This window comes from Sceloporus occidentalis, unplaced genomic scaffold (assembly GCF_023333645.1).
Source record: "Sceloporus occidentalis isolate IW3139 unplaced genomic scaffold, rSceOcc1.0.p SCAF_255, whole genome shotgun sequence".
In the NCBI taxonomy this organism is placed as follows: domain Eukaryota; kingdom Metazoa; phylum Chordata; class Lepidosauria; order Squamata; family Phrynosomatidae; genus Sceloporus; species Sceloporus occidentalis.
In genome coordinates, this window is record NW_028317235.1 from 684,898 (window position 1) to 705,955 (window position 21,058).

The 21,058-nt window shown below is 40.5% G+C and overlaps 1 protein-coding gene across 2 annotated transcripts in view; it reads right to left on the reverse strand.

Moving 5' to 3' along the window:
• The window catches only part of LOC149275960 (4-aminobutyrate aminotransferase, mitochondrial-like), a 280,567-nt gene that overhangs the window by 97,685 nt on the left and 161,824 nt on the right, over positions 1 to 21,058 (reverse strand). For both annotated transcript variants that reach the window (XM_089504079.1, XM_089504080.1), the window contains one exon: positions 19,803 to 19,895. In XM_089504079.1, the coding sequence (XP_089360205.1) occupies positions 19,803 to 19,895 (93 nt within the window). The remainder of the gene's footprint in view (positions 1 to 19,802; positions 19,896 to 21,058) is intronic.

The following is a 21,058-nucleotide window of genomic DNA, read 5'->3' on the forward strand; positions in this document are numbered from 1 at the left end:
AAGTGCAGCAGCGGCGCGCGTTACCCGTCGGCAACCTGCGTGCGGGACGGAGGTGGGGTTGCCGGTGCCCGGCGAGCCGGCGTTAGCAGCCGGAGAGGGAGCCGCGGCGGCGCGCGTAACAGCTAGATGTTATGCTAGGGCAATGGGATGTAAGGTTTTTTAATTTTTTTTATCATCTTTTTTATATATATATATTTTTTTTTTGCATTTTTTTTATATATATTTTTTTATACACAAATGGTTAGAGGTCCTCTTAGGGAACTCCTGAACATGCCAGTGATGTCACAATGACATCACAGCTCACATTATTATTTTTTTTATTATTATTTATATTATTATTTTAATGATTTTTTTTATTTTTTAAATGAATAAACTTTTTTTTTTTCCTGCTTTTCTGTTTCAGGACGGGAGGGGGGGTGAGAGACATGTTTTCTCACTCCCCTCCCCGCAAACCCCCAGCACCGATCACACTGTGATCCAGTAGCGTACCTAGCGGGGGGCGGTCCGCACCGGGTGCCGCTCATCAGGGGGGTGCCAACTTGCTGGCACCCCTCCAGAGACGGACAGTAATGTCCGCCGCTGGAGGAGAAGGCTCCCTTGAGTGATTTTAAGATGGTGGAACCGGCTTAAAATCACTCAAGGGAGATGGAGGTCTGTTAAAGACCTCCGATACCGCTCCCTCACGATCCGCGCGGCAACTGCTGCTGTGCGCCGGGGTTTGTTGTCACAACACAACACTGAAGCCGCGCCTACCGCCGTCTGTGCCCTCTGAACCCGGAAGAAGACAGAAGAAGAGGAGCGAAGAGGAAGAAAAGGAGCTGACTGTAAACTGTAAGAAGAAAAGAGGAAAGGTAGGAAATCATTCAGTGAGAGTGGATTGGTATGTGTGGAATCTGTGGATTGGTATGTGTGGATTGGTAAATGTGGAATCTGTGGATTGGTAAATGTGGATTGGTAAATGTGGATTGGTATGTGTGGAATCTGTGGATTGGTATGTGTGGAATCTGTGGATTGGTAAATGTGGATTGGTATGTGTGGAATCTGTGGATTGGTATGTGTGGAATCTGTCGATTGGTATGTGTGGAATCTGTGGATTGGTATGTGTGGAATCTGTGGATTGGTATGTGTGCATTGGTATGTGTGGAATGGTAAGTGTGGATTGGTAAGTGTGGATTGGTAAATGTGTGAGACTGATGGGTGTTATGCTGTACCATTTCCAATGTCTTTTTCATTATATAATTATGCTCTAAAGTACATCATAACTCCCATCACTCTATGCTGTTCCATACAGTGGCAGAGCTGGGAGACAGAGGCCTTGCACCCCCACCGCAGGACTCCTGAAAGGTAAGTGAACTTCAAAGGGGGGAGAGGGTAGATAGGAGGGGGTAGATAGGGAGAAGGGAGTAAGACGGGGGGATAGGGGGTAGATAGGGAGTGAGAAGGGGTAGATAGGGCAGAAGGGGGTGAGAATGGGTAGATAGAGAGAAAGGAGGGTAGCAAGAATATTGAAATAAAGAGTCAGAATGAGAGAGCGAAAATGAATGGATTAACGTGTGGATGAATTGTGTGAATGAGTGAGAGAATTAATGAATTTGTGAGAATGCATCAATAAATATGTGTAAATAATTTGTGTGAAAGAATAAATTATTGTGTGAATGAAAGTGAATTAGCGAGTGACTGTAAAAGTGTTTGTGTTAATCATAGGTGTATAGTTGATTTGTCAAAAAGGCAAAGATGGTATAAGCAGGGTGTTTATGGGACAAAAATGGCACAGGCAGGGTGTTTATGGTACAAAGATGGCACAGGTAGCGTGTTTATGGGACAAAGATGGCGTACACTCGGCTGTTTGGGAACAATGCTGACTCATGCTGGGCTGTTTGGGGGCAAGATGGCACATCCTATGTGTGTGTAATTTGGGTGCTGGTCAGGTTCTACGTGGGCAATGTGGACGCTGTTTTTTTTGGAGGGTTATTAAAGAAAGCACTATTATATATTCAGTAAATGTTATTTATACGTGTTTATTTTACTTATAAGTTATTAATTTATTTTTTCAGATTTCTTGTTGTTTACAGTTGACATACAGTTTACAAATTGGTGCAATAAATATTCTTGCCAACATAATTTTGTAGATGTCTTTACATTTGGGGGGGGGGTGCCACTTACAGGATCCGCCCCGGGTGCCAAATACTCTAGGTACGCCCCTGCTGTGATCTCTATGCAGGTCCTCACAGACGTGCATAGAGATCGCAGCGTCTGTGCCTCATCAGAGGACAGGATATCCCCTGCAGGGGATATCCTGTCCTCCGATGAACTTCCGGGTTACGTCAGCAGTGACGCACCCCGGAAGGGAATGCCCGATCGCGCAATCGGGCAGTTTGAAATGTAACAGCTTTCCGGCTTTCATGCCGCAGCAGATTGGACAGCAGAAAGCCAGCGATGCCGGCTTCTGCTGTCAGTGGGGAGTCCAGGCTGTCAAACGACAGCCTGATCTCCCGTGCAGTGGCAGGGATGTGTCCGAAGGGCTCCTGATCCAATAATTCTTGCCGATGGATACGTATATAAGGCTAAAATGGCTTCTAGTATTCTTCCGGAGAGAAATAAGACTTAGATTATAGTATTCTATATATAAGCTAGATAAGATCTACCTGGTATTTTTTCTTATATTGACAACCTAATTTAATTAAATACCCTCTTATTACACATTTGTATGCACACCAAATTTGTGACATTTTTAATTTGTCTGTTTTGTTTTCTTGAAAATACATGTGTCATTAACTGCATTATGGTCTGTCCATTAAACTTCTTTTATATATGAGCCTTCCAGATATCTTATTAATGTACTGTCTGCCCAAAACATATCTATTCTGGAACAGCAATTATATATTCTTAAATATATCTAATCAAAAACCTCAGGGTTATGAACCCTCCACACGTCAAATAATTTATTTGCTTTTAATATATTTTGAAGATTTTTAGCTTGTTTAACCAATTCTGGTGAATATTTATTGTCTTTCGGAATCCTTTTATCTACTTCTATTTCTATGATCATATTAAAGTCCCCAGCAATCATCAGTGAGCCCTGTTGTACCTTTTCTATTTTATTCCAGATTTTCTTCAAAAATCCAACTGAGTTTTTATTGGTGGCATATATATTTACTAAAGTATAAACTAAATGGTTTACTTCACAAACCAATATAATAATCTTAGCTTCAGGATCTTCATAAACATATTTTAAATCAAAGTCTAAAAAAAAAAATCAAAATTGCCACTCCCCTTTTTTAAATTCCTTCTAATGAGGAGGTGAACATTTTAGAATATCCCAGAAATTTCATATTTCTATCTTGTTTTTTCCTCCAATGTGTTTCTTGTATGAAACTAATATCTATATTTTCCTTTTTTAATAAATCGACAAATATTGATCTTTTAAAGGGGGAATTTAATCCCCTAACATTTAATGTCATATATCTGACCATTCTTCTAAGATACTTCAAAGCCACCTAAGATATTTCAAAATATTCTAACATGGCTCTTACAAATTCCGAAAGAGTCACTATTGATGTGGAAATCCCCGTCCACTTAAAAATTTGAGAGTGCATTCTTACACTTATGAGTTGATATTGGGGCTTCTTTAAACATGGAGGGAAAAAAATAATTAAAAAAAAAAAAAAAATAAAAATACAACTTTAATACTACACCATATTAATTCATTATATATACATGATTTATCTATATCAATAATATTGAGTTTCTCGCTAATAAATGTTAAATACATTTTTTTTTTATCTGTATAATTATCTCTTTAATTGGTCTGTGAGTTTTAATTTATAAATCCATTATTATCCTTAGTAAATTTATAGCTTAGTATAAGTGACATCAAATCATAAAATAGAGGGACATAATTCTATTTTATCTATATGTCCTAAAAAAAAAATTAAAAAAAATTTGATATTATCCCATAATTCTTCATTATATATCTGTGCTTTAGCCATATCCATATTAATTAAATTTCTCATTAATAGTTGTTAAACAAGAAAGTGTCTAGGGTATATTTCCCAAATATAAAAAGTGATATCAGAACCATAAAGTGAAATCTTATAAACAATATAGTACTATTTTATATAACCCATATGTCTTAAGGGTGAGGGAAAAAAAAAAATAATAATAAATAAATATATATGTGCTTTGACTGTATCCATATTAATTGAGTTTCTCATAGTGAGTATTAAATAAAGGAATATCTATATTTCCCAAATCTGTGTTATAATTTATAAATCTATTATACACCTGTGTTTATATCATGGTATAAAAAAAATGACATCAGATCATAACATAAAAAAGTGCAATCTTATAATCAGTATAGCTCAGTTTTATATAACCCATATATCCTGAGAAAAAAAAAAAATACGTGATATCATTCCGTATTCATTCATTATAAAAGTGCCTATATTTCCCAAATGTATAAGGGAGACCCTCTTTCTTTATGACCCCATGTTAGGTTTAAATCATATCCGCCATCTAAAAAAAGAGTAGTCCATAGTATTATTTCATCCATTTCCAGGAGATAGTCCATGGGTTTGTTTCATCCATTTTGCCAAATTTTCTATGGAATTAAAAGTATTTCTTTGTCCTCCCTCAAAAATAATAATCAAGTTAGTAAGGCCCCATCTGAATTTTATACCATTTTTCCATAATAAATCTGTAAAGGGAGAATATTTTTTTGTATTTGTCTAGTGTTATAAGCAAGACTCTTATGTCTTTAATTTGTCATCTGCTGGGTTTTTCTTCCTGTTTAATAATGCAAATTGAGATTTGATCCTATAAAATTTAAAAGCGACCATTAGATCCCTTGGTAAATCCTTAGCAATGTAACCAGGTTTTTGTAATCTGTAAGAACTCTCAATAAAGTCATCCTCTATTGAAATTGAGCCATCCATCGATTTGATGTATTCCAGTAAAAAGCCCCCCAGTTGTAATGGGCCAACTGTCTCTGGTATATGTCTGAATCTCAGATTATTCCTCCTGAGTTGATTTTCTAAATCTGTAATTCTATTTTCCAATTCTGTAACTTCTAATTGTTGCTCTTGTATTTTCCCGTGTGCAAAATGTATATTATCAATTTTCAGTTCTATATCTTGGATTTTAATATCCAATTGTGATATAATAGAATTAGTTTTTTCTGAATACATCTGCATTTCATTTTTAATTAGCTGGAGCTGGTTCTCCAGGCAAATTTTTAAATACTCTGGTTTGATGTTTGACTGCTGTGATCCTGCACCCACACAGGGTACCAAACAGCACGGTCCTCTAGGGTATTAACGCCACATCTCAGTTAGGTAATCACCATCGATTTATTTGTAGTCCACGTATGCAGATATTTACGGGATTACATAGAACACAAATTTGCTACAAACAAAAGCCTAGCTCGTCTGAGCGCTTACTAACATATAACTCCCTCACTACTAAGGGTCTAAACTAAAACAAAACATAATCCCACCAACCTCTTTGATGGTCTCTTTTGTGCATAGCAAGCTCTGCTGCTTCCAAACAAACTCTCTCTCTCTCTCCCTCTGTCCAACAGGTCAGGGTATATTGCAGTCAGTGCAGCTAATTACCTGCAGCTGACCAGTGCATTGGAGTCAGCTTAAACTCCCGGCCTGGAACCCGTGTCAGTCCAGGTGCATGTAAACTGCGGGGTGGAGCACCAGCCTGCCCTATATGTCGTATAAAACCCTGCAAAATCGAGGGGGAATGTATACCCCTTCCACGACAACACCCCGCACCTTGTTACACTGCGTAGACTCTAGTGAGGAATCTATCTGTGAATCAGTAGATTCCAATTGTTTGTTTGAATTAATTTCTATCTGGGGGCTGACTAGAATTGATGAGTCCAATTTTTTACTTTGTGGTGTGGGTGAAAAAAGGTAGTTAAAGATTTTCCATTCTTTTCTTTCTCTTCAAGTTCTTTCAGTTTTTTTCTTTTTTCTGTCCCACACTCTGATCTCTCTTACTTGCCATTTTTATTTAAGGCCCGGTTTGTGTACTTTTAATAATATTTGATAGGGTTAGCTTCTCCTATCCTTCGTGTTCGATCGTGTTTCCAAGAGCTTATTCCAATATTATTACAGAACAGATTTCTTGACAAAAAAATTCTCTAATTTCTCTAATGGTATAAAAGAAAAGGTTCACTTATCTGGAGTCCAACATCTCATGCATCATCCCAACAACTTATTTCTTTTGATGTGAGGCTTCATAGAGTTTCCTGGAACAAGCGGAGATGCTTCTTATTTAGTTTCTTTTTTTCTTTTCTTATCTCTCCTCTGCTTGATTTTGCCCGTTGCTCTCTTCCTCCAGCTTTCTATCTGTAGAGCTCGTCTCAGAAATCTCCAGAGGCCGCCATTAAATCACCTCTCCTCATCCAGGCCTGTAACAGAACCCTCCATCACTGGGGCCCCTGGAGAGGCCTGAGAGCCAGCCTCCTCCCTATCGACTATGGGCCCAGGCCTTGTAGAGACTTCTGTGTGTGGATACAGGGGTTCAGTTTCTGCTGATGTTCCCCATGTTTTGGCACTCAGCGTCTCAAAACTGTAACGTCAGCTGGACATCCTGTGGTAGGAAGAAGGCTGATTGTCTTAGCATTGTTAATTGTATAGGTGTGAAGTGTTTCCCCTGTTACTGTGTGAGTTAGCCCTTATCATAAGACCCCCTGTAGGTATGACTAGGTGTCACTGCTGCATACCTAATTATCAATTACATAACAGGTAGCTGTTAATCCTGTGAGCTCCTGTTATCCCTGTGTCCTGGCCATTGTCTGTCTCAAGCCAATTATATGTCTATCGTCATTCCACGTCTACGTCCCCAATTAATGTAATTATTTATGTTTTATGTCATTCTGTCCTTCCCCTGGATATTGTGTTGCAGGATTTGATCTAATTACTTGCTTCCTGACATGGTAATTAGATCATGTGATATTTGTCTTGACCCTTTTCTTACTTGTGTATATATAGCTCTGTATTTGGTTTTAATAAAGGAGTCCTGTTTTCACCTCAATATGAGTGTTGCCTGATGTTTGGGGTGGGCTGTAGCCACGCTGCGTAGCTAAGCTTCGGATAGCCACAGTGCCAATGCCGCTTCGGTGCAGCGACGTCCCCCCTTCTATCTACAACGCTGGTTCTGCCTGGCGCTGAAGGGGTTACTTGTTGGTGTCCCGGCAGGAGGAAGCAACGTTTGGCGGGAGTACCCAGTCAGGGTTCTGGTTCACCTGTGACACAGCAGACTGGGATACGGGGAGGTCAGAAGTACATCCACAACTCAAAGCGTGATTACTGGCAGCGGCGTGTGAGTGATAGACAGGTGGGAGGTAGCAGTTGAAAGACGGAGTGCAGGCAAACAATTCAACAGGCGGCTACAGACGATGGACAACAGAGCAATGAAGCGTAAAAAAACGCACCCAATAGTCCAGCAAACACCAAATAAATCCTGAAGGCAAGTGGAAGTTTAGAGATGGCGAGAGAAATCTAATGAAGCGGGTCGTTCACATTCTGAGAGCCCCAGGCCTCAGCTCACAGAGCACGTAACGTCCTACGTCATGCTCCTCCCCCAGCAGATCCCTCCTCCAAACAATTTTTTTTGCCTTTTTTACTATACGAGTTAAAAACATTTACACCTTATGGATTGAATAGTGACTTTGAACTTTATATTTGTTTTTACAGATATACACTCACTGTTCACTTTATTAGGCACACCTTGCTAGTACTGGGTTGAACCCTCTTTTGCCTCCAGAACTGCCTTCATTCTTTGTGGCATACTTTCTGCAAGGTGCTGAAAACATTCTTCAAAGATTTTGTCCCATATGGACATGATGGCATCACACACTGCAAATTTGTCAGTTACGGCTGCACATCCATGATGCACATCTCCCATTCCACCACATCCCAAAGGTGCTCTTTTGGATTGAGATCTAATGACTGTGGAGGCCACTGGAGTCAACTCATCTTCAAGAAACCAGTTTGAGAGGATGTGAGTTTTATGACATGGAGCATTATCCTGCTGGAAGTAGCCACCAGACGATGGGTACACTGTGGTTATAAAGGGATGGACATGGTCAGCAACAATACTCAGGAAGGCTGTCGCGTTTAAACAATGCTCAATTGGTAGTAAGGGGCCCAAAGTGTGCCAAGAAAATGTCCCCCACACCATTACACCACCACCCTGAATCGTTGATACAAGGGAGGATGGATCCATGCTTTCATGTTGTTTAGTCCAAAGTCTGACCCTGCAATCTGAATATCGCAGCTGGAATCGAGACTCATCAGACCAGGCAACATTCTTCCAGTCTTTCATTGTTCAATTGGTGAACCTATTAGAATTGTAGCCTCAGTTTCCTGTTCTTAACTGACAGGAGTGGCACCCAGTGTGGTCTTCTGCTGCTGTAGCCCATCTGCTTCAAGGTTTGACATGTTGTGCGTTTGATCAGCAGTTTCTGAAATACTCAGACCAGCCCGTCCAGCACTGACAAAGTCACTTAAATACCCTTTCTTCCCCATTCTGATGCTTTGAACTTCAGCAAGTTGTCTTGACCATGCCTAAATGCACTGAGTTGCTGCCATGTGATCGTTAATACAAATAGCTAATCAGCCAATCAATTTAACAGGTGTACCTAATAAAGTGGCCAAATTTAGAGTTTATGTATGAAATAACATTTAACCACTATTACACCAGTGTATTTTATTATCTATCTATCTATCTATATATATATATATATATATATATATATATATACACACACATACACATATATATACATACACATATACACACACACATATATTTATACTATATTATATACCGTATTTGCTCGATTATAAGACGAGGTTTTTTTCAGAGCAAATGCTCTGAAAAACGCCCCTCGTCTTCTAATTGGGGTCGTCTTATAATCAGACCTCAAATAGAGGTCTGACTATGAGACTAAGATCCAGATCCCCCGCACCGCTGCAGGGGACCTGGATCCTTCTGTCTCCCCCCCATTTAACATTCCCCCCCCCCACCCCACACACACTTACCGGTGCTTCCAATTTCCTGCTGTATACCAGGCCAGCGGGTTGACGTCCACGTGATCCGCGTAGACAACTTCCGCTGCAGCCGGATGGAGGTGTGGCTAGCAGCGGGGGTTGTCTGCGTCCATCGCGCAGACCTTCCCCGACTGTCAGAGATCAGAGTTCCCCCCACCGGTATATATATAAAAAAGATAATTATAAAAAAAAATTAAAAATCTTACATCCCATTACATAACATTTACCCAGTATAACCCTCCTGCCCCCGTTCACAACCCCCAAACCCGTAAAAAAAAAAATTAGGTGTTTTTTTCAAATTTTCGCTAGTTTTGAAAAAATTTCTCATTCTAAATTTTCAGCTAATCATCCAACTATGGTATCAAAAGAAAGTTCTATCTCTCCTGGAAAAAACAATATATAGTTTACATGGGCATACTATTCACAGGGAAAGAGAATAATCGCTGAACCGACAAAAATGGCAAAATTGCTCCGGGACTTGAGGTACCAAAAACCCCTGGCATTGAAGGGGTTAAACTAAAAGATCTATAAGATTTTTTAAATAGCTTACATCACATCTGCAACCTAGATTGACCTCAGCAGAAGCAAACACTATGGAAGTGCCAGTTACGTTGACAGAACGTTACGATGCACTTAAACTTTCTAAACCAGATAACTGCCCAAGCCCAGACTGGCTTACACAAAGATATTACACCATGTTGTTTCCACCCTGGGCCCCAAATTATTACTCTCTATTAATGCTCGGTTTGAATTTCAGCATTTGCAGTTTTTGGTTTGGATCTGTGTATTTCGGAGGACATTTTGTGTATATATATATATATATATATATATATATATATATATATATATATATATATATATATATATATAATATAATATATATATTTTGGTATATATTGGAACACCATTCAATGTACATTTTTATTTTTCCTTCTATTTCTTCTATTTGCCCTCCTATTCCTTCTATTTTTTTATGTGCGCTATTATCTTCCTTTTTTCTTGATCTATTATAGTGAGACAACTGTGGAGCTCTGTCTATTGGCTGTTAGCAGCACTCAGCCAACTGTTACATATAGTTTCACTGCACTTACTGGCACATGCTTGTTTAAATCTATAACATACTGATGGGAAATGCTAAAATAAAACAGACTGCAAACTTCATCTGGCAAACATTGATTCTTCAGCAGTCAATACATCAAGTCCATAATACTTGACAAAAGTATGGAATTAGGACCCAACAGCAGCTTTAAATATTTGATCTTATAATGAATTAACTATAGCCTATGTAGAATAAGCCTTGAGTCCCAAGGTCAAATTAGAACCTGTGGTAGTACATACCTCCTAGACTGTCTGTACTTACCACCTATTGATAGATCTCTGGAAACTCTTAAATCACTTCCAGACTTCTGTAAATGAAATTAACAGATTGGAAGATCTGTGGATATGAGTAGTCCTCTAAGTATATCAGAAGAGATTGTCTAACATCCAAGTAATGTACTTTGGTCTCCCTTGCATTTTTAGGTGCTAGACAAAAAGATGGTACAATAAGGACAGACTGGCATGATGTCATGGCTAGAAGACCAGCAGTGCAGGAACTTGGTATCATCCACCGGGGTTCTGGAGCAGGTCAGGACACTAGCCGAGCTAACTGGATGGATTAATATAGTTAAGACGTAGTCGTTACACGAAGCTGAGGTCAGGGATAAGCAAAGACAGAATAGTCGAATAGCAAGCCGAGTCAAACACAAGAGACAGACAGGAACGCTAATACAAGCCAAGGTCAGAACCAAAAGTCATAGGAGTTTATTCATACACAGCCAAATGCACAAGGCACTATCACAGGCACTGATCCAGCATAAGAACCATGTTTAAATAGTCATTGAGATTGAATTTCCCGCACGGGATCGAAATGGAGGCTTGGAACACATAGGTATCGTGTCATGTCCCTTTAAGAGGCTGTACGGGTCATGAAAGAAACGCGATTCCGTGCAGCCTTATATTGGCCACACGATGGTGCACGCATGCCTGTAAGTGCCAGAGACCATGCAGTTGGCGTCGGTGGATCCTGGCGGCAGCTGCTGGTGTCAGAAGGACGGCGGTTCGGGCGGGCGGAAGTTAAGTACTCCGTTGTTACACATTAAAAGAGGAAAATCTTTTAGGAATGAATTTCCATGGTAAGTGGAGCTCCATGCGGTCATCCAGGATCTTTAAGAACAGAGGACAGGATGACAGGACCTGCAGCTCAAAAATTCTCCAACCCGATGAAAATTGCAAACAAAAGTACCACCTACAATGTAAGAAAAAAAATGGGTTGATTCTAGAGGCTTAAGTGGAAGTGGGCTAAGGCATTGTCTGACTGAATCAATATTTCTCTTTTGTAAATCGATCTCTGCCAGGTTTTCAGGTCTTCAAAACCTATCCAAATAATTGATATGGAGCCAGGTTTCTCAAGGAGTCCTTCGATGGAGACTCTCTAGACATGTTTTAGAGTCGTGCCAGTTTGCATCTCTAGAGATTATAGTCCAGTAAGAATTCCTCAAAGACAGACCTCTGGAGACATGATGAAACTCCAGCCACCAAAGAAAACTTGCATAAAAGGGGAGGAAAATTCTTCAGGAGAGGGAGGTTGTGGAGCCATCACACGTTCTCATCAGGAATGTTCGTAGAGGATGAAGTCTGGCCAGGGCCATCCCAGTACCACCATAATCAGAATGAGCGTGTATGAGGGACATATTAACATGGTAATTTAGGTTGGACAAAAAAATAAATAAATAAAAAAAACAGCTAGGTACAAAAAATGTAACCCTTCTACCTATATATTCTAATAATTTTGCCACTTAGGGGGAAAAGATCCTTCTTGACTGCAAAAGTAAATGAGATTTCTTGGAGCAAAAAGCTCTAAAATATTAACGTAATATTCTATCATTTACAGGCCTGTATTTTCAGCTTTTCTAAAAAAAATAAATATAAATAAATTTAAATACCCACAAACTTTTTTAATGCATTCACTCTATCTGATAAAACCACCTCTCTTGTCAGTTAATTCCATACCTTTATTGCCCTTACTATAAAGAATCCCTTCTTTTGTTGTGTATAAAATATTCACTCTCACAGTCTCAGGGGCACGCAGCCGGAAGCCCGCAGACAGGGGCACACGGGGAGCCCTCAGAATCAGAATGCTGCTAGCAGGAGAACAAGGCCAGGAGTAGGCAGGTAAACTGCAATGCAAAGGGCCAAAATGGTGGAATAAGCAGGTATTAAAGGGGGAGGGCTGCACCATGGTAAGCAGATGCAGCTTGTCAGGTCATTAGCATTTAGACTAATGATTGTTCTTATAGGTGACCTCTAGAGGCTGCAACGGACATGACAGTGAACAAATACAGGCTGGCAGGGTGGAATCCTGACAAATACGATCATTACACAAGACTCAGATTGCCTTTGATGTCTACTTTTATCGTAATGTGCTAAAAAGGGCAGGTGCATACCATAAGGTAAAAATGGCAACCAGACTACTACACTACATCTATCATCCAATCAGATTTCTTGTTTGTCTATTAAACTTTTGGCACCGTATCATGTTGATTCTTATCTTTCCCAGGGAATGCCAAGTAATTGTAAAGAAAAAGCATCTGGATTTTCTCCTTTTCTTATGCAATCCTCCAGCCTGAGATAGAAGAAAGTGTCAGAAATTAAGTGTAGATCATTGACGTAATAACCACATGATTACAAGAGTCTAATTAGGTAGCAAGATACAGATACTGTTTCAAACAGCATAGATCATAAGAATTACCAATGTTTTCAGTTAGCTATAAAAGTTACGTTTTAACCAGCCAATTCCATTTAGTGATATCACCTCTGAAACAACACTACAAACAAGTGTTGCAGATAGGGCAAAACATTACGCTTTCATGTGCGTCACAAGAATATTCAAAATTGTAACATACCTTACAAGTATTTTAAGGCAGATATAAAATGTTCTCACTTTTGTTTCATTGTTCACTTATTTTTCTATTTGCTTCTCCTTTTTTGACACTTGCTCCTCTCTTTGACTATTCTCTGTTAGAGTACCTCAGAGCTCAGTGGTGGGGCTTCATGTTTCTCATGTCCTGGTGTGTATGGGTGTCAGTGTGGCAGAGCCTGTCCTGGTGTGTGTTTGGTCATTCATGGCACTTACTGTAGGAATAATCTGAACAATTAAATTTTTACTTATCAAGGGATAAACCACAGTTTGGAATTTGTAGACCACTTCAGAGGACAAAACTTTCTATGCCCAGAAATCAGTTAGTGGGAAGGTACTGAGATATTTACTCTATTTCAATCTGCATATTTTATTACAAAGGATTAGTGGCACTAACTAAATCAGGCATCCCATGTAAGATGACTTTCTTTTAGTGTACTGATTTACTCCCAATCCCTTTACATAAGAATCTATACTATACTATCTTCCTAACATTGATGCCATTTTTTTCCAGTACACATGGATGCAGAGGAGTTTCTGTCTATTATATTTATTTCCATAAAAAGGCCCACCATAATCCTTAGAACCAGGCCCAGGATGCTCTTAATCCGGCCCTGGTGTGATGTGTCTGTGTCAAGAGGTCAAAACCTGTTGCCCACATAACACCGATTTCCTGCTATACAGTGTTGGCCAAGTTACAGCTATTTAGCCTCACTGATTGTCATAAATCTACTCACCCTCTCCCCGGCTCCAGCGTCGGCAGAATGCCGCGTCGGGTTTCCTCTCCCCTCTGCTCGCCGACAGACACGAGCAGAGGCTTCGTGTAGGCACGCTTCGTGCAGACACACCCCGTCCACTGCCGGCAGAGGCCAGCAGGAAGGAGGACGCGCTCTCAGGTTGCTATGGAGACGCGTCTCCTTCCTGCTGCCGACACTGACAACGAAGGAATCACGGAATCCTTTTGTGAATTTTGACTAGTGTACCTTGCAGCCTGCCCCTACCATTTGCGTGTGACCTGACGTTGATATTTGGATTCTCCTTTTGTACCTCACTCGGACTTTGTGTGTGTGAGTTGCCATTTGCTATAAGGAACCACCAGCTTTTTAGCTCACGGGTCAGCCGTGATAATATACTTGAGCCACTACCATGGTTCCTGCAGGGCTTCAAACCACCCTTTATGACATGAATGATAAAATGGAGAGATTAGCCCAGATGATGATGGATATGCAGGCGCAGTACGGCAGTTTGCGCAATGAAGTATCGGATTTGAGAGATCAAGCAGCTTCCCCGTCTATGCCTCCTGCTCCTGTCATATCTGGACAAGAACTGTATCCTTCATTTAAACCACAAGTTCCGCTACCTGCTAAGTTCTCTGGGGACCGTAAGACATTCCGCAGGTTTGTCACGAACTGTGAACTTATGTTTTCAATAAAACCCCGTACTTACAGCACTGACATGGTGAAGATCCGTTCTATGATCCTTCTACTGGAAGGTGAACCTGCTTATTGGGTTCACAGATTGTTGGAGAATGATGATCCCATTATTAACTCCTACTCCTCCTTTGTTGCGGCTCTTTCTTCATTATATGATGATCCTCATCGTCACTCCTCTGCGTGTTCTGCTATAAGAACTCTAATCCAAGGCCGTCGTCCAGTAGAGGAGTACATTACTGAATTCAGGTGCCTGGCCACTGATACCAAGTGGAACAAATATGCTCTTACAGACCAATTCCGTCTAGGACTCTCAGACGGATGAACTAGCACGTTGTCAAATTCCGGAGTCTCTAGAATCCCTCATGTCTCTGGCATTATCCATCGACAGGAGACTTAGAGAACGTAAAGCTGAAAGACAACGTCCCTGGACGCCTAGTTGGAGAGTGCCACCAACTCTCTCTCATGAACAGCCCCCTATCCATCCACCGACACCAGCAGCTGAGCCTATGCAAATCCTCGCTGTCCTTACAGGAGAAGAACCGTCGCAGGAATAATAATTTGTGTTTGTACTGTGGAGGAGATTCCCATCTTCTGCCGTCCTGCCTGATACGGCTTAATCAACCCAGGGGTGAGTTTCAACATATACGCTATTGTGTCTCCTCTACTGTGTCTGAGACACCTACTCATTTGTCTATTACTCTACGTCTACAGTGGGGAACTCATCTCTATATTCAAGCCATCCTTGACTCCGGGGATAGCAGTAACATTATGGACAAGACATACCTCACCAAGCATAACATCTCCACTTGTTCAAAAAAACATACAGTATTTATTCAGACCATTGATGGCTCCCCTGTGTCATCGGGACCCGTCGAGTCAGAGACAATTCCTCTGTCCTGTTCAATAGGAGAAAGTCATACTGAGAAAGTTTCCTTTTATGTCATCCACTCTCCATTGTTTCCTGTCATCCTGGGACTCCTGTGGTTGAAGAAACACGATCCAGCCATTCAATGGTCCATAGGACGTATCACTTTCTCATCTATGTTCTGCACTTCACATTTCCTGGGCACAGCTCATTCCACGTTTAACACTCCTATCTCAGGATTACCACCCCACTACACAGAATTTAAAGAGGTTTTTGATGAGAGACGTGTTGATTCCCTTCCGCCGCACCGGCCATATGATTGTCCAATAGACCTCCTTCCTGGATCCAAGATACCTTACGTCCAGATATATCCCCTTTCAGACACTGAACTCAAGGTCTTGCGAGAATATCTCGATGAACACTTAGCTAAAGGATTTATCCGCCCCTTGACCTCACCAGCCGGGGCAGGAATCTTCTTTGTGGGCAAAAAGGATGGGGGCTTACGTCCTTGTAAATACCGATTTAATGCCATCACTGTAAAGAATCGGTATCCTTTCCACGTATTTCTAAACTTTTTGAAAATCTAAAACAAGCTACCATTTTCACAAAACTAGATCTTCGAGGGGCGTATAATCTCATCCGTATCAGGGAAGGTTATGAATGGAAGACAGCCTTCCGTAACCGGTACGGTCATTTCGAATATTTAGTTATGCCATACGGACTCTAACCCTCCAGCTACTTTCCAGAATTTTGTCAATGACATTTTCCTGAGATTTATTATATACATTTATGGTGGTGTACTTAGACGATATTTTGATCTTTTTGTCTACTCTCCAAGAACATCGTAATCATGTTTGTCAGGTCCTCACCCGTCTTCGCACCCATCGTCTATTCGCCAAATTAGAGAAATGTCAAATTGAGACTACCCAAATTGAGTTTTCGGGGTTCTGCGTTTCCTCTAAAGGTATTGAAATGGATGAAACCAAGGTACGAGTAATTGAACGATGGCCACAACCACAATCTCGTAAGGAGATACAATGTTTTATCGGTTTTGCAAATTTCTATAGACATTTTATTCGTAATTTTTCCAAAATCGTTCTATCACTCACGTCCCTTACGTCTAAGACCGTCAGGTTTCTGTGGAATACAAGCGCCGAGGAGGCCTTCACCGCTCTAAAACAAAGATTTGTTTCTGCACCAATCCTGGTACAAGCTGATTGTTGCCTCTATACCTAAGCGTTCCTGTTTCTATCTACCCGTGTACCAGACCTCCTTTTGTGAATTTTGACCAGCGTACCTTGCAGCCTGCCCCGACCATTTGCGTGTGACCTGACGTTGATATTTGGATTCTCCTTTTGTACCTCGCTTGGACTTTGTGTGTGTGAGTTGCCATTTGCTATAAGGAACCACCAGCTTTCTAGCTCACGGGTCAGCCGTGATACTGATACACCTTGTCACCTCCACTAGGAAAGACATATTGCTTTTTTTTCTGCTGTATTTTAATAGGAAAAAATATAGAAAGATGCATCCTGTCATGTACCTACCTCTCGTTGCCGCCGCACCTCCATAGCACACACTAAGAGGGAGGCGGCACGGTCACGTTGCGGGGTGCTGGTCCTCCTCTTGGCGGCGGTCATCTTCCTCCTCCCCCTCGAGCTGGAGACTGTGGTGACTTTAACCCCTTTTAACTCCTTTTTAAAATCACTAACTTTTTTTCATTTTTTTTTTTGCCGATTCGTTTTTCAGCATGTGAAGCATGCGATCCCCCAACACCATGATCTGTGAGTACTTGCATAGAGATCACAGTTTCTGTGATCTGTGCCTAATCGGAGCGATTGGATATCTCAGCAGGGCCTGGACAGCAGTGGTCAACAGTGACATGACCCGGAAGGGAATGCGCGATCAGGTATTTAAAAATGTAACAGTTTTCCAGTGTTCGCGCCAGAAGCTGTTACGTGAGATTGGGCAACACAGACATAGGGGCGCATGTACATGTGGGGGGAAAAATAAAGAATAATAGTGCAACACTGTCAAATGAAAATTATAATATGTATGTGTAGTGGGTGCACTCACAAGATACAAATGTAATATAGGCTCTTCAGAATAAAATGTTCTTTATTTCTTCTTATTTCTAAAAATTAATATAAAAAGAGAAAAGGCCAATGGTGCAGTATTTTCCTATAGTATTGTAGGAAAGTTAGATTGCACTTACAAGATAGTAGGTTGTATCAGGCACTTCAGCTCAAAGTCTGGGGGTGAAAGCAAGATTTCCAAGGTAAGTAGTCCTCAACGCGTTTCGCCTATCGGCTTCCTCAGGAGAACAATAATAACTTAGCAGCTTTTTATCAGCAGTAAAAGTATTGACTATAGGAAAATACTGCACCATTGGCCTTTTCTCTTTTTATATTAATTTTTAGAAATAAGAAGAAATAAAGAAAATTTTATTCTGAAGAGCCTATATTACATCTGTATCTTGTGAGTGCACCCACTACACATACATATTATAATTTTCATTTGACAGTGTTGCACTATTATTCTTTATTTTTCCCCCCACATGTACATGCGCCCCTATGTCTGTGTTTCTTTCTGTTGAACACTGAGAGGAGTGTTGTTCTGGGCCGCTGCAGTACTGTGAGGAAGTATCTTTACATTTTTTTCACTTCGACCTTTAATTCATCTGGTGTTTATTTTTTTACCTTTTGGTGTTGTACATGAGATTGGGCAGCAGAAAGCCAGCGATGCTGGCTTCTGCTGACAGGGGGGAGTCCAGGCTGTCAGGCTCCCAAGAAGGTCAGGACGTACCGGTACGTCTATAGGGGACTGAAGGGGTTAATTGAGAAAGGGTTGCACTCACAAAATTAGCTCCATCTGAAAGAGTGGAGCAGCACGGCAGGTAAAGAAACTCCAAAGTCGTGGGCTTCAGTGGTTAAAAGGTTTCCAAAGCAGTTTTAATAAATAATAAACTATAGTAAAAACTACAGTAAAAAGCGGCAGTCCAACAATCCAAAAACTGTAAAGTGCTGTGGGAAGCGAAGAGGGCGTCAAAGAGGAGAGAGCGCTACAGTCCCGTTTGCCGTAGAGTAATAAGAATAGCTAAGTCCACAGCAAAAGAGTCAGCTACGTAAGTTGGGAACTGCCAAAAGTCGAACCAACGCGTTTCGTCACAGAATGAACTTAATCAGGGTAATCTGCCAGTGCTCATGAGGACATGTTTATATATCCAATGCGGAGTCACATGACCTCCCAAATACTATGTGTATAGTATGTATTTCACCCCTTCAGTCCCAGGGATTTTCGGTACCACAAGTTCTGGAACAATTTTGCTATTTTTGCGCTATGTTGGTTCAGTGATTATTCTCCTTTTCTGCAACCACTGAAGCCCATGACTTCGCAGTTTCTTTACCTGCCGCGCTGCTCCACGCTTTCAGATGGAGCTCATGGAGTCCAATCCTTCCTCACTTAATATTATTTATACACCCTGCACTAGGTATTAGGTATATTTTATTTATACCCAAGTAAGTTTATAACATATTTTATAGCACATTGGTGCTTTCACAGGTTTGTTTTGGTCATCCTTGCATGTAGTTTATCCTTTCTATTTATATTTTTAATGTGTAAATGAAATTTGTTGCTCATTACCCACATTCAGTCTTATTCACTCTCACTCCCCGTCACACTCTCATTCTCGTTCACTCTCTTAAGCTTTCTAAAAGAGTTTCCCTACCTTCTCTGCCAACCACTTCTGCACCTTCTTCTATTTTCTCCCTTCTCTTGACTCTTCAATCCTTAATCTTCTTTCTCCGTCCGCATCTCCGCAGACATAACCTGGCAACTTTTGCCAAAACGGTGGCGCTGCGGTGATGTCCTCGCTAATCCTCCAATTGGGGGACAGGACCTCATTGCCTTGAAGTGAACTGAGGACAATATCGGGGGGGGGTTACTGTAGCCATTTTGGCCTAAATTGTCGGGTTATGTCCACGGAGATGCCAACGAAGAAATAAGATTAAAGATGTAAGATAGAAGAGAAGGTAGAAGATGCAGAAACGGAAGTGGTCAGCAGAAACAGAAGTGGTAGGCACAGAAGGTAGGGAAAACTTTAGAGAGCGTGAGACAGTGAACTATAATGAGAGTGAGATTGTGAGAAAATGTGAACCCACGAATCTAAAACGAAAATTTTGAGCTTTTTGCTTGGTTTTCATCCGAATCTACCAAAAATTTATTTGCAATTCGTATAAATGTAAATGCACAAGTCTAGGATATCAATTTTTCTTTTTCTCTTGATGGATTATGTTCCTGTTTGCATGAAGGAAAAAACAATTCCGTAAGAAAAGTGTTGTCCTGTAGTTTTTGCTGTTTGTTCATCAGATGCCCAAATGTTTGACTTGTAACACTTAATTGTAACTCTACAATTAAAATTTACTGATACTATACTTTGAAAATTTCAAGTGGCCACAGAAAAACAACGTGCGTATACTTACTCTATACCACATAAATATCAACTTAAATGCATTTTCATTCGAGCATGAGCCACAGGACATTGTCATAACTTGTTTTAAGCCCTTTGGTCCAATCTATAAAAAGAGAAAATAAACAAGATAAAATGATCATACTGTACACACAACTGAAAACAGGCAACAATATTTGGATATCTCATCTTGAACCCAAGTATCTCAATTAAAATTTCAGTAAATTACATGTTTGCAGGTAAGGGAACATAATTCCTAGCCTGTAGCCCTTAATGCCAGTCTATGCACCATCAAAATAATCAATTGTGGAGACCTATATATTAACCTGCTACATAAATCCATATTAAAATATAATTCACGTTTAACACAAGTCTAATCTATTGTACCTGAAGGTACATATTGTAGGCATCAGAATGTTGCTTGAGGTACTAGATTGTGGACAACAGCACATATTGTGGACAACAGCACTTTGTTAAACTACTAAACGGTACAACATTTATAGGAATACCCCATGATATTTAAGGTGTCTAAATGTATACATGCGTTTTCAGGGGAGTGGCAAGAGGCAGGGAGGGGAAGAAGTAGAAGCAGGAAAAAAGAAAATACTGATGCTTACTACGTTCTGTTTAGTGGGGGCTTTTGTCATTTTTTCGAATGAAAGATTATTTGCAGTTATAATATTGTATCAGAATACAAGAGAAACCACTTATCCACAGACAACATTGATACAGTCTGTTTAGGTACATTAAACAATATGTATGGAGAGAGAGAGAGAGAGAGAGAGAGAGAATATATCACACCAAAACCCCAAGTTTTGGCCTGACCAGGCATGGCCCGTTCCCCTCACACCATAACCTAATCCTATGCCCCTCTCAGCACCCAATTACAAAAACAAAAAACATCCCTCCCCTCCACCATTCTGATTCCTATAGAAAAAATAACTGCTTGTCAGCCATGGAGATCGCAACTTGTTGTAAGAGCTAAAGTGCATGACACGGAATGAGGCATTTTCCATAAACCTATGACTCTTTTAAATTAAAGCATCAGTCAGCATAGCAGGGATCAGGGATTTCCAGTTGCAGGTTATGCCTAGTGTTATTGCCAAGAGAAAATGGATGGCCAACTTCCTAGTAGCAGCATGCCACCATATGGTTAACATAGAACCTTCTTGCTGGATTGATGACAAGACTAATATTTTACTTTAATACTTTAAATACCACCTGTACGCCACCTTCATTTGCATCCCAGCATGATTTACAGAATAGGAA